The sequence below is a fragment of the Chiloscyllium plagiosum genome, unplaced genomic scaffold (genome assembly GCF_037043375.1).
Source record: "Chiloscyllium plagiosum isolate Xiang-an unplaced genomic scaffold, Cpla_swu_hap1 HiC_scaffold_9, whole genome shotgun sequence".
Classification (NCBI taxonomy): Eukaryota; Metazoa; Chordata; class Chondrichthyes; order Orectolobiformes; family Hemiscylliidae; genus Chiloscyllium; species Chiloscyllium plagiosum.
The window spans coordinates 100,623,049-100,638,475 of NW_028270147.1; the positions used below are offsets into that span (position 1 = coordinate 100,623,049).

At 41.9% G+C, this 15,427-nt stretch overlaps 1 protein-coding gene across 2 annotated transcripts in view; it reads right to left on the minus strand.

Moving 5' to 3' along the window:
• Positions 1-15,427, minus strand: part of LOC122554081 (rab GTPase-activating protein 1-like) — a 496,968-nt gene that overhangs the window by 444,313 nt on the left and 37,228 nt on the right. For both annotated transcript variants that reach the window (XM_087990933.1, XM_087990934.1), the window contains exon 3: positions 7,894-8,065. In XM_087990933.1, coding sequence (XP_087847059.1) covers positions 7,894-8,065 — 172 coding nt within the window. The remainder of the gene's footprint in view (positions 1-7,893; positions 8,066-15,427) is intronic.

A 15,427-nucleotide genomic window follows, 5' to 3' on the forward strand; every position in this document is an offset into this window, starting at 1 on the left:
AACTTTTGTATGTTTCAATAAAACCTGCAAAATGAATAAACACAAATGACCTGTTTAACCATTCTTGATCATTCAACCCCTTTATCCCAGGAATCAGTCCCATGAATCTGTTTTGAACTGCCTCCAATACAAGTTCATCCTTTTTTCAATACAGGAACCAAAACTGGACACAGTACTCCAGGTGCAGGCTCACTAATACCTGGACAGTTGTAACAAGAACAAGACATCCCCATTTTTAAACTCCAACACCCGAGTAATAAAGGCCAAAATTCCATTCACCTTCTCACTTATTTGCTGCACCCGTGCAAACTTGACTGAAAACAACCAATGCTGGAGATAGAACATAGAACATAGAACATAGAAGAATACAGCGCAGTACAGGCCCTTCGGCCCTCGATGTAGCGCCGATCCAAGCCCACCTAACCTACACTAGCCCACTATCCTCCATATGCCTATCCAATGCCCGCTTAAATGCCCATAATGAGGGAGAGTCCACCACTGCTACTGGCAGGGCATTCCATGAACTCACGACTCGCTGAGTAAAGAACCTACCCCTAACATCTGTCCTATACCTACCCCTCCCTTAATTTAAAGCTATGCCCCCTTGTAATAGCTGACTCCATACGTGGAAAAAGATTCTCACTGTCGACCCTATCTAAACCCCTAATCATCTTATACACCTCTATCAAGTCACCCCTAAACCTTCTTTTCTCCAATGTAAACAACCCCAAGTGCCTCAGCCTTTCCTCATACGATCTTTCTACCATACCAGGCAACATCCTGGTAAACCTCCTCTGCACCCGTTCCAGTGCCTCCACATCCTTCCTATAGTATGGCGACCAAAACTGCACACAATACTCCAGATGTGGCCGCACCAGAGTCTTATACAACTGCAACATGACCTCAGTACTCCGGAACTCAATTCCTCTACCAATAAAAGCCAGTACGCCATATGCCTTCTTCACCGCACTATTTACCTGGGTGGCAACTTTCAAAGATTTGTGTACATGGACACCAAGATCCCTCTGCTCATCCACACTACCAAGTATCCGACCGTTAGCCCAGTACCCCATCTTTTTATTACTCTTACCAAAGTGAATCACCTCACACTTAGCTACATTGAACTCCATTTGCCACCTTTCTGCCCAGTTCTGCAGCTTATCTATATCCTGCTGTAACCTGCCACATCCTTCCTCGCTGTCTACAACTCATCCGACTTTCGTATCATCCGCAAACTTACTCACCCAACCTTCTAACCCCTCCTCCAGGTCATTTATAAAAATGACAAACAGCAATGGTCCCAAAACAGATCCTTGCGGAACACCGCTAGTGACGGCACTCCAAGATGAACCTTTGCCATCAACTACTACCCTCTGTCTTCTTCCAGCCAGCCAACTCCTAATCCAAACCTCCAACTCACCCTCAATGCCATACCTCCGTATTTTTTGCAGTAGTCTACCATGGGGAACCTTATTAAACGCCTTACTAAAATCCATATACACCACATCTACTGCTTTCCCCTCGTCCACCTCCTTAGTCACCTTCTCAAAGAATTCAATAAGGTTTGTGAGGCACGACCTGCCCTTCACAAAACCATGCTGACTATCCTTGATCACATTATTCCTATCCAGATGTTCATAAATCCTATCCCTTACAATTCTCTCTAAGATTTTGCCCACAACAGAAGTGAGACTCACCGGCCTATAGTTACTAGGGTTATCCCTACTCCCCTTCTTGAACAAGGGAACCACATTTGCTAGCCTCCAATCTTCTGGCACTACTCCTGTAGACAACGAGGACATAAAAATCAAGGCCAATGGCTCTGCAATCTCCTCCCTTGCTTCCCAGAGAATCCCAGGATAAATGCCATCAGGCCCAGGGGACTTATCTATTTTCACCCTTTCCAGAATTTCCAACACCTCTTCTCTACATACCTCAAAGCCATCCATTCTACTTAATTGTGACTCAGTACTCACATTGACAACAATGTCCTGTTCCTGATTGAATACTGACGAAAAGTATTCATTCAGTGTCTCCCCAATCTCTTCAGCCTCCACACGCAACTTCCCACTACTATCCTTGACTGGACCTATTCCTACCCTAGTCATTCTTTTATTCCTGACATACCTATAGAAAGCTTTAGGGTTTTCCCTAATCCTACCAACTAAGGACCTTTCATGTCCCCTCCTTGCTGCTCTTAGCTCTCTCTTCAGGTCCTTCCTGGCTACCTTATATCTCTCAATCGCCCCAATTGAACCTTCACGCCTCATCTTTACATAGGCCGCCCTCTTCCATTTAACAAGGGATTCCAATTCCTTATTAAACCACGGCTCCCTCACACGACCCTTTCCTCCCTGCCTGACGGGCACATACTTATCAAGGACACTCAATAGTTGCTCCTTGAACAAGCTCCACATATCAATTATACCCTTGCCTTGAAGCTTACTTTTCCAGGCCACACATCCTAAGTCATGCCTCACAGCATCATAATTTCCCTGCCCCCATCTATAACTCTTGCCCTGTAGTGCACACTTATCCCTCTCCATCACTAGAGTAAAGGTCACCGAATTGTGGTCACTGTCCCCAAAGTGCTCACCTACCTCTAATTCTAACACCTTGCCTGGTTCATTACCCAGAACCAAATCCAGTATGGCCTCACCTCTTGTTGGCCTATCTACATATTGTGTCAGGAAACCCTCCTGCACACATTGGACAAACACTGACCCATCTAACGAACTTGAGCTATAGCTTTCTCAATTAATATCAGGAAAGTTAAAGTCCCCCATAACAACCACCCTATTACTTTCACTCTTCTCTTGAATCATCTTCGCAATCCTTTCTTCTATGTTTCTAGGACTATTAGGAGGCCTGTAAAAAACTCCTAACAGGGTGAGCTCACCTTTCCTATTCCTAACCTCAGCCCAAACTACCTCAGATGGCGAGTCTTCATCCATCGTCCTTTCCACAGCTGTAATACTATCTTTGACAAGCAATGCCACACCTCCCCCTCTTTTACCCCCACCTCTGACCCTACTAAAACATTTAAACCCTGGAACCTGCAACAGCCAATCCTGTCCCTGTTCTACCCATGTCTCCGTAATAGCCACAACATCGAAGTCCCAGGTACCAACCCACGCTGCAAGTTCACCTACCTTATTTCGTATACTTCTTGCATTGAAGTATACACACTTCAAACCACTTTCCTGTTTACAGGCACCCTCCTTTGAAATTGATGCCATGTTCCTAACCTCCCTACATTCCAGGTCCTGCACCCTAAAGCTACAGTCTGGGTTCCCATGCCCCTGCAGAGTTAGTTTAAACCCCCCCCAAGAGCAGAGATCACAGCAGGTCAGATAGCATCCACGGACAGACAGCAAGCTAATGTTTCAAATCTGGATGACCCTTCATCAGAGCTAAAGTGAAGTGTGGAGGAGACAGCATTTTTGCTATAGTTTGGGGTGGGAGGGTAGTCGGTGCAGGGTGCTGGTGGAGAAAAGATGCTGAAAGTTCAGATTAAGTGATCACAATGTGAGAATGGCAGAACAATGGTGTGTCGCCTGCCAGACTTGAAAGGACAGATAGTCGCCTTAGTGAGGGGAAGGAAGAGGAGACGTGATAGCAGAATGTAACAAGTTAAAAGATCAAGGAAGAAATAGTTCACAATTTGAAGGTGTTCGATATTAAGTCCGGAAGGCTGTAAAGTGCCTAGTCTTAAGGTGAGATGTTGCTCCTCCAGTTGGCACTATGATTGACTGGAACACTGCCGCATGCTGAGGACAGACATTTGCTCTTACCTGTGCTAACTTACTGTGTTTGATGCACAAGAACACCCAGAAGCCTCTGCACTGCTCTATGCTGGAATTTCTCTCCATTTACTCAACAGTCTGACTTTAGATTCTTCCTCCCAAAGTTCATGACCTCACACTTTCCTACATTAAAATCCATCTGCCAAGTTTGTGCCCAGTCTCTCAGCTCATTTCTGCATCCTTGCACTCTCATCGCAATAGCAATGTCTATATTGTAAGTATATTTGTGTATATGACACTCTGCACCCACCCCTCCCCAACCCCTCCAAGGCATTAACGTTGACTATAAACAATTGAGGAGAAAGAGATGACTGCAGATGCTGGAGATGAGTCAAAGAGTGTGATGCTGGAAAAGCACAGACAGTCAAGCAACATCCGAGCAGCAGGAGAACAGACATTTCGAGCATTAGCTCTTCATCAGTAGCTCTCCCTGATGAAAAGCTTATGCTCGAAACATCGACTGCCCTGCTCCTTGGATGCTGCCTGACCAGTTATGCTTTTCCAGGACCACACTCTTCAACATAAACTGAGGCTCAGGACTGATCCTGTGACACTCCACAAGTCCAAAGATGTGCAAGTTAGGTGGATTGGCAATGCTAATTCACCCTATTGTGTGCCAGGAATGTGCAGGCCATGTGGATTAGCCATGGGAAATGCAGGATCATGGGGATAAAGTAGGGGGCCTGGGACTGTGTCTGGGTGGGATGCACTTCGGAGAATCAGTACAAACTTGGTGGGTTGAATGGCCTCTTTCTGCACTCTTACGATTCCAAATTACGTGTTTCCAAACTGAAAAGGCACTATTAATCCTGACTCTTTGTTTTCTGTGTTAGTCAATCCTCAATCCATGCTAACACATTATCCTCATTATACGGTACCTTATGAGTGCTTATTGGAAAGCCTTTTTTTTTTATTAACCAACTCTGCTTGTTACATCCACAAAGAACTCTAGCAAATTTGTGCAACTTAATATACCTTTCACAAAACCATTTTGACTCTGATTGTGTTCAGCAATTATTTCCTTAATAACCTCAACTCTACATTCCTGCATATCCCCAGTCATCTTTCATCCCTATCTCAGGGATAACTGAAGTTTGCAGGAGTACTCCAGATATCTTTTGCTTTTTGGATGTGCAATTGTTTCCTAACTTAATTCCTAAAAGGTCTACATCTAGGTTTGTGGCTGTGTTCCTTAGTCTTAGGCTGTCCAACTGCAGAAACTGTTTTCCTCCACATTGAGCTCCCCTTAATATCTTCAAAACTTTGAACAACTAACCTCAAATCTTCTAAATTCCAAGGGATACAATGCTAGTCAGTGTAATCCTACCTCAAAATGTAGCACTTGGTATCATTCTAATAAACCTACACTCCATTTCCTTCCAAGGCTAATATATATTCTTCCTAAGGTGCTATGACGAGAATTAAACACAATTCCAGAGGTGGTCTAATTAAGGCTTTGTGTAGCTGGCAAATTCAAATCCTTTATATTCTAGTCCTGTATGTTGTACGAAGTCCAGTATCCCATGAGTCTTCTTGATTATTCTTGTATCTGTTCAAAATGTTTTAATGATTAGTCACTCAGACTTCCAAGTGCCTTGGGCCTCTAAGGTTTTAACCTTTCACCATTTAGAAAGTGACCTGTCCTTTCTTTTGAAGTCCAAAGCAATGTATTCACACCTGTCTGCATTGAAAGCTACCAGCCACATTTTCCCATTCACTTAGTCTCGCTTTGTAATTTTATGCCTCCATCTACACTGGTTACAATACTACCAACCTCTGTATCATTGTTAAGCTTGTATTTGTGGCTCTTTTTCTTGCAATCTAAGTCACTAACAAATAGTGAATATCAGAAGCACCAACACTGAAACCAACATTGACTACTTAGGACATTTCAGAAACTCAATCTTCATCAAACAGTGCATTTATCTTCATGAGATTGCCATCACCAAGGAGGACAAGGGAAGCAAATTTGTGGTACCATCACATCGTATTTCCTTTTCAGATCACACAAGACTCTGATTTGGACATCAATCTCTATCATTTGTTGATTCTGGTTCTGTACTTTGGAAGGATGGAAAAAACACCATTTAGGAATGAAAGACAAGATGAGGGGTGGGTGTCAAGGAAAATGATATGACCACTTCAGGAAAATGAAAATGCAACAGACAATAACAGTAGCCTTTTTAACACCATCCCTGTCCAAATCAACAACTCTTCATTCAAGTACGTATCATTCATTTTGGATCTTTTTCATAACAAACAGCAACAGTTTTGAACAAATTCACTGAAGACACCTAAATCAAAAATATCAATAATCAGTTCTGATGAAGGGGCACTGAACTCAAAACATTCACTCTGTTTTTCTCTCTCTCTCTCTATGGATGTTGGCAAACATGCTGAGTTTCTCCAGCAGTTTGTTTTTGTTTCAAATTTCCATCTGTTATAGAGTCATAGAGATGTACAGCACAGAAACAGACCCTTCAGTCCAACTCATCCAGGCCAACCAGATATCCTAAATTAATCTAGTCCCATTTGCCAGCACTTGGCCCATATCCCTCCAAACCCTTCCTCCTCATACACCCATCCAGATTCCTTTTAAATGCTGTAATTGTACCAGCCTCCAACGCTTCCTCTGGCAGCTCATTCCATACATGTACCACCCTCTGCGTGAAAAAGTTACCCCTTAGGTCCCTTTTAAATCTTTCTCCTCTCTTCCTAAACCTGTGCCCTCTAGTTCTGGACTCCCGACCCAGGGAAAAGACCTTGACTGTTTAGCCTTTCCATGTCCCTCATGATTTGATAAACCTCCATAAGGTCACCCCTCAACTTCTAACGCTCCAGGGAAAACAGCCCCAGCCTATTCAGCCTCTCCCTTTAGCTCAAACCCTCCAACATCCTTGTAAATCTTTTCTGAAACCTTTCAAGTTTCACAATATCCTTCCTATGGAAGGGAGACCAGAATTGCACACAATATTCCAGAAGTGGACTAACCAATGCCCTGTACAGCCGCAAGTTCTTCCTTTTTATTTTTGCTCCTAAATCAATATTCTGTAATGAAAGCTAACGCCTTGTATTTTATAATAAATTAAAGGATGCTGCCTAATTTCATAATGGTATCACAGCTGATCAAGCTATCTGCTGAGCATTTCCACTATTCTCATGTCTGGTGAAAGCAGTCAGTAGCCAGCTTTAAAATACAACTGCGAAAATACATACGTAGACATCCTTTAGGGGGACAAAAGCTGAAATGACCAGAACAGCCACTGAAAATGTATGTGATAGTCTTAGGATCATATTTTTGCTATCTGTATGTAATACAGTGAAAATGTAATACAGTGAAAAAGCAGTGAAAATGCTGAGGGCAGATTCAATTGGTTAGATACCTGATCAGATGGCACAGAACTCTAATCAAGATAATTTATCTGAGCTTCAAGAAGGGAGTTGACTCAGTATTAAAACCTTGCAGTGGTTAAGCCAAGTGCTGTCTTGTTTCAGGAAGCAGACTCACTCTCCTCGCTGATGAAGCATGAATGCAAATAATGCTCGGGGAGGAGGGGGGGAAGAAGGGGGCGAAGGAAGGAAATCAGATGACAGTGACCACATTTGGCCATCCCGTGCTGAAGTCAAAGCTGTACAGTGTATTTCCTCGTCACACCGGTGCACTTTCCATAAAAGGGGTAGGACACGATACCTCGTACAAAATGAGCAAGACGACAACGTGCTTGCATCGCTCAAAGACATGAATCATTAGGGACGGGAGAGTAAAATGAATTAAATGGTTAATTAAAATTTTCACAGCAGCTGGAGTACAACATTATATTTTCAACCTAAGTACTATGGACCAAATTGATGCAGGATTGAGAAATATTCATGGTGGTCAAACTGTGTGCTGGATAACTTCTTGATTTCACAATACCATACTTACTCTCACCAGTGTAAAAGACCAACATCTTATGAAAAAGTAGCCTAAATAATGTATAGAGCATACTGTTCCTTGTATATTATCAGAATATGTACAGTTAATTCCCACGTACTAGCAGCAGGAACTATAATTGCTATAGGTGCATGCCAATAATTATTCCTTTACCTTCTTCTGCAGAGGAGGTTAAAATTAAATGCAGAGGTTTCTGTTTCAAAGATGCTTCACGTGTCATCAGGCTTCTGTATCCCTCCTCATCTCCTGCCCCGGCCATCATTTCATCTCTCTGGCCTTCCTCCAGTGCCTTCTTTAGCTGCTGCTCACTTCCATTGCAAGCTATCTGTGGGCAGTGAACACAAAATAACACATTTCTGTAAAACACTCATTCCACAAACACTGGCAAATTGTAATTCATTGTGCGATTATTCAGTCACTACCAATCGCAAGGTCTCTAATTCGACTTAAAAGTTGACAGCTTGTTTTCAGTTAAAAGGTTTCCATAACTGGAAATTCAAAGGAAAAACTCAGCACTTAACTCAAATTGGCACTTACCTGCACAAATGACAATCTCATAATTTACACTGACAACAAGCTGCTTCATTTGACAACTGCGCCACAGCGCTGAAGTGGATAATGGACCTGGCACATCTTTGTACTCATCACTAAAACTGGTACTCTCGCGCTTTAAACAAGGTAAAGCCCCAGATACTTCTTTTAACACATAGTACGAAATCTAACATACTGCAAATTCTGAACACTGATTATAAAACCAATCGTGAAGGCATGTTGTATGCTTAACCCTTTACCATAATTCTTAGGTGTCGACTGCTGATAATTCAAAAACATTTTCTTGTGCTAAGATGTTTTGAATCAACCAATACAATTTAAGGTCTACCTGTTCCAATGAAATTTGGCGCAAGCTACAAGAACAGCACCATATCATTCAATTACAAACTCTGGACTCAGCATTGAGTTCAACTACTGTACTTCTGACAATAATCTTTGCCTTCAAGTCAGCAGCACACCTGCTCCAGGCACACCTTTTGTTTCTTTGTTTCTTTTCATTCTCTGTCTCCATTTCCTTTGATTTTGGAGGACTAACGTTTCTGTTGATCACGGATTTGCTTTTTGACCCTTGCCCCGTCATCGCTGTGCTGAAAACCTCAATGATATGACTAACCTTGCCCAGTTCTAAAAAGCTAACTCTTGCTCACTCCACAGATGCTGCCAGACCTGCTGAGTTTCTCCAGCACTTTCTGTTCTCTATGTCATCCAGAATATTCAAACTGAACAATAAGTAATAAGCAGATTTTCATCGCTTGTATTATATATTAATTTAAAACAGCTATGAAATAGCAGATATGGATTATGCATAAAATTCTGAAGGCTTCATGACTGTCAAGCTTAAGGAGACTTCATTCAGGCTTATAGGTAATACCTGAAGTATAGAGGCCTCTGCATCAACTACTATTCATGCAGTATGAATGCACCACTGTAACTGTAATTCAGACTGAATTCAGTTCTCATGGCACTAGTGGCTCAGGTCCACCCAACATTTTGTTGAAAAAAAAACTTAGATAAAAATAACATTCCCTTCAGCTTATTATGAACATCTCAACAGGCTCACTCATTTAACAAGATCAAAATGAAATAGTTTTTTTAGTAAGTACTGTAATTCAGTGCAGCACACACTATAACCAATGATTATAGCTTGTTTCAAAAGTCAATTGACAATTTGGTGATGAAATTTCCCTGCATCTCAGTCCTAAAGGTCTTATTACGATATCGACAACCACAAAGCCTGGACTGGAATTAGAGACTGGCAGATAAATTAGTTATTGCGCAAAATGATAAAGGCCTTTAGAGACAGTTGAATTGCAAATATATTCCCCTAAAGGGCAAAGAATGAGCATCCAAAGCTACAGTTCTCTGAATGCATACAGATATTGAGATTAAATTGAAACATAATAAGATGTGTGTTAAATGTTGAGTTAATAAGTTATAATTAAGCCAAATAGAAAAAGTACAGGATTAAATAAAACAGGAATTAAGAATAGGAGACTGGGTATAAGAATACCTAACCGGCAACATATAAAGGAAGACAAAAGTCTTTAATGAACATCGAAATATTAGAATATAGTCAAAGGTCCAATTAGACACCAAAAAGGAGAAAATTTATAAAGGTTAAGAGTATGTGTAAGTTACTAAATGAGTACTTTGCGCCATCTTCACGAAAGACCAGAAGGCTGCCAATGTAACAGTAAAATAACGTGAACTGACAAAAATTTGATAGGATAAAAATTGAAAGACAGGTTATAAAGAAGGTTTGCAGTGCTTAAGATAGAAAAATGACCCAGTCCATATGGGATGCCTCCTAGGTTGCTAAGCAAAGTAAAGGTGGAAACAGGGGAGGCTCTGATCAATTTACCAATCAACCCTACATTAAGAAAGTGGTGCCAGAGCTCTGGAGAACTGCAAATTTTACATCTTTGTTTGTTCAAACAGAGAAATCAAACATGGCAACTGTGTGCCCATCAGCCTCCCAGAAATTTAGAGATAACAATCCAGAGAAAAATAACTGGTACTCAGTAAATGAACGCCAGCAAGGATTTATTAAAGACAACACAGAAGCAAAATATCAGTACTATGGATACAAGAAATCTACAAATGAACACGAGAAAAGGTCAGCAAGCCAGGCACAATCAAGAGAGATGGGGTGGCACGGTGGCTCAGCGGTTAGCACTGCTGCCAGGTTCGATTCCAGCCTCGGGCGACTGTCTGTGTGGAGTTTGCACATTCTCCCAATGTCTGCGTGGGTTTCCTCCAGGTGCTCCGGTTTCGCCCCACCGTAAGATGTGCAGGTGAATTGGCCATGCTAAATTGCCCATAGTGTTTGGTACATTAGTCAGAGGGAAATGGGTCTGGGTGGGTTACTCATCGGAGGATCGGTGTGGACTAGTTGGGCCGAAGGGCCTGTTTCCACACTGTAGGGAATCTAATCTATAAAAAGAAACAGTTAATATTTCAGGTTGAGATGACCTTTCATCGGGTGGAGAAACTTACTAGAGTGGATACCAGAGACAACAGACTTCAGTCAAGTGGCATGACCAGAGAAACACCTTGAAGCAGATAAAGTCCAGGGAAGATTTGATTTTGGTATGTGAAATCGTAAAGAATGTTGATACAGGGTCATTAACCAGAGGCACAGGTTCAAGGTAATCAGCAAAAGCTCCAAAGATGACATGAAACAAAAATCTAAATTTGTTTGAAAGGGTGCCGAAGCATGTGCATTATTAATGTTCACAAAGGAACAAGACAAATTCCTTTAGTGGAAATATTTCCAGGACAATGGGGAAGGAGAAATAGGGTACAAATAACCAAATTACTAGCACCAGTGCTGAGTGTCACATGGCAACTTTTTAATGCTTTATCTATGGTTCCACAAAACTTGCCAGCGAAGCAGTTAAAATTTCCACTCGCCCAAGCTCATCCTGGCCTGCTAACAAATGACAAGAGTCATTATAGATTAATGGAAGATTGGATCACAACTGACACATGATTAGCTTACACACCTTGCACCTGTCCACCCTCAACTGTACCCTATGGACTTTGCAATTGCAAAGATGCTATTTTTTGATCTATTGAATAAATTTTTAAATTAAAGCTGATCCAAGGAGTGTTTGTTTTTTCCCCCTCAACTAACGTTCCCTTCAGTCCTTCATAGAATACATGTATTCATTGAAGAGAAGTTCCAATTGTTTTAGCTTCTCACCAGAGGACCTAAAGCATTACTAATACATTTAACGTGCACAGAAGTCAAAAATGATTACAAATTTCACAAACAACGAGGGCACTCAAGTGCAGCATATCTCTTCAAGATGACATGTTAATTCAACTTGGTATCACAATTACACAGCACTTCCTTAATGCTCTTCCCTGTCAGTTCGGATGCTCTACAACCACAAAGCTGAAAACAGAAATCTTTTTGTTCAGAGCTTCTTTCTCACTGAGGCGGCTTCAGGACAATCCACCATATCCAATAACCGGCTCTGACAACTCTGATCAAATTTTACAGCAGGACAATCGACAACATTCTCGACAAAACAGCCCCCAACAGAGGAACAGGAATATGCCATCCAGTCCATAGAGCCAATTAATACAATAATGGTTCTACAAATAGTTCAATGCCTTTCATCTACACTATTCCCTTTACATTATTGGCAATCAGAACTCTATCAATCTCTACCATACTCATTTCTCACTTCAGTACAAATTTACATTTCCCTTATTTTTAAACTGTGCCCACTGATGCCTGCATCTACTCTGCCTCGCCCTTAAGTATTTTATATGTTTCAATGAAATCACCACTTTTCCTCTGAGACATGAGAGAATACAGGTCCAGTTTGTCCAATCTCTCCTCATTGGACAGTCCCACCATCCCAAAAACAAAGTGCGTATGGGGCTCTCAGAACCCAATCTGAAACTATCTTGCCCAATCACCGTCCCTCTTTTCCCACACTCCCTCTTTCCCCAGCCCTGCCTCCTAATATTCAAACATGCTTTTCAGGAAATAATTCGACAGTTATCTGAAGAGGAAATATTTGCTGACTTTTGTGGAAATGACCAAGATTGGATACAGGTCTATTTCTGTTGCAGAGGACAGAGACATAATCAGCCAAAAGCCTGACGTCGGTGGTGGGCAGGTTGTTGGAGGGAATCCTGAGGGACAGGGTGTACATGTATTTGGAAAGGCAAGGACTCATTAGGGATAGTCAACATGGCTTTGTGTGGGAAATCATGTCTCACATACTTGATTGAGTTTTTTGAAGAAGTAGCAAAGAGGACTGATGAGGGCAGAGCGGTAGATGTGATCTATATGGACTTCAGTAAGGCATTCGACAAGGTTCTCCATGGTAGACTGCTGAGCAAGGTTAGATCTCATGGAATACAGAGAGAACTAGCCATTTGGATACAGAACTGGCTCAAAGGTAGAATACAGGTGGTGGTGGAGGGTTGTTTTTCACACTGGAGGCCTGTTACCAGTGAGTGCCATAAGGATTGGTGCTGGGTCCATTACTTTTCATCATTTATATAAATGATTTTATATAAATGTACAGAAACCCTAACTGCCATTAGGGAGGCCAATCTGTTTATGTTCCAAATTCCACATTCGCAGCTATCCCTAATAACTTAGATGGCCTTGCGTAACAAGAAACTATTTATTACTACCTTAAAATAATTCAATGACTCACCTCCAGTACTTTCAGCATAAGTTAGTTAGTAAGTTTGCAGATGACACCAAAATTGGAGGTGTAGTAGACAGCAAAGAAGGTCACCTCAGATTATAACAGGATCTTGATCAGACGGGCCAATGGGCTGAGAAGTGGCAGACCGAGTTTAATTTAGATAAATGCGAGATGCTGCACTTTGAAAAGCAAATCTCAGCAGGACCTATACGCTTAATGGTAAGGTCCTGGGGGTGTTGCTGAACAAAGAGACCTTGGAGTGCAGGTTCATAGCTCCTTGAAAGTGGAGTCACAGGTAGATAGGATAATGAAAAAGGCGTTTGGTATGCTTTCCTTTACTGGTCAGAGTTCTGAGTACAGGAGTTGGGAGGTCATGTTATGGCTGTACAGGACATTGGTTAGGCCACTGTTGGAATATTGCATACAATTCTGGTCTCCTTCCTATTGGAAAGATGTTGTGAAACTTGAAAGGGTTCAGAAAAGATTTACAATGATGTTGCCAGGGTTGGAGGATTTGAGCTACAGGGAGAGGTTGAATAGGCTGGGGCTGTTTTCCCTGGAGCATGTGAGGCTGAGGGCAGACCTTATAGAGGTTTATAAAATCATGAGGGGCATGGATAGGATAACAGTCTTTTCCCTGGGGTGGGGAAGTCCAGAATTAGAGGGCATAGTTTCAGGCAGGAAAGATATAAGAGAGACCCGAGGGGGCAACCTTTTCATGGAGGGTGGTACGTGGGTGGAATGAGCTGCCGGGGGAAGTGGCGGAAGCTAGTACAATTGCAACATTTAAAAGGCAGCTGGATGGGGAGATGAATAGGAAGCATTTGGAGGGATATGGGCCAGATGCTGGCAGGCGGGACTAGATTGGGTTGGGGTATCTGGTCGGCATGAACGAGTTGGACCGAAGGGTCTGTTTCCAAGCTGTACATCTCTATGACTCTAAATAGTCTTCTGCTGTACTGTAACCATTTTACAATACTGAACCATTCGCCTCACCATTTCACTCTCAACCTTACAATGCACTCCTTATAATACATTTGTTATACGTTTACGACATAGAAGCACATAATGCTTTTCCTGAGATAAGGAGACCAAACTTTACAACTTTCCTGAGATAAGGAGACCAATACTCCAATTGCAGTCTAACCAAACTCCTTTATAATTTTCTTTTCTCCTTCATCACAGGAGGTGGGCATCACTGGCTGGGCCAGTATTTATTACCCATTCTGAGTTGACCTTGAGAGCATGATGGGAAGCCACCTTCTTGAATCCGCGCATGTCCACATGCTGTACAGAGACCCTAACTGCCATTAGGGAGGTCAATCTGTTTATGTTCCAAATTCCACATTCGCAGCTATCCCTAAAAGCTTAGATGGCCTTGCGTAACAAGAAACTATTTACTACTACCTTAAAATAATTCAATGACTCACCTCCGGTACTTTCTGAGGCACAGTCCCAAAGTTGTATGACCATCTGATAAAAAAGCATTTCCTCATTTCAGTCCTAAAATAACAATCCTCAATTTTAACACAGTTAAAACAGTCTCCCTTGTTCTCAGTTGTAAAACAGCGCCCCAATTTTCAACTCATCCACATGAGAAAATATTCTTTTCAAACCAACCTGATCAAGACCATTCAGGATCTTATAGACTTCAATCAAATCACTTCTCAATCTTCTAAACTCAAAGTGGAAACATATCTAGCTTCTCCAATCTTGCCTCATAAGGCAAACCACACATTCCAGGATCAGTGAGCCTATCTCCATGCACTTACAGTCGTGGAAGGTAATTAGGGCCACAGATTCTTTGAATTCCATATGTGCATGCGACAGGAAATATGGCACTACTCACATATATCTTCAGTACTACATTTATCATGTATCTAGAACATATATAATCAAAGGGTAGTGCTAGCCAAAATAGATGCTTTAAGCAAAACTGAATTGTTTAATCTGTTGCTTGGGCAATGTGAAAAGGTACATTGTGATGAGGAAAGGGAACTAGTGAAGTGAAAGAGCATTACAATTGTAAAATGGTCACAGTACAGAAGATGACCATTTGGCCCTAAAGTTCTCTGCAAGAGAAATTCACTGAGACCCGCTCCCACACATTTCCCCTGAAAGTCCAGTAAATATTTCCTTTTCTGATAACTATTGAGTTTTCTCCTGCAAATCATATTTGAACATTACGAGGTAGTGTCAGGATGGAGGGGGAAGTGTGTGTGTGTGTGTGTGTGTGTGTGAGAGAGAGAGAGAGAGAGAGAGAGAAGACAGAGAGAGAGAGAGAGAGAGAGAGAGATGGCGAAGGGGTTGACTGAAGGTGATTTCAGACATTGAGATCCAGATAGCTAAAGAATTGGCTCACAGTGAGGAGATAAAGGGAGAGTGAAGAGATGCAAGAGACTACAGTAGGGAATTGCATGCCATGGAAGAATTTAAACACAAAGATGAGGAATTTT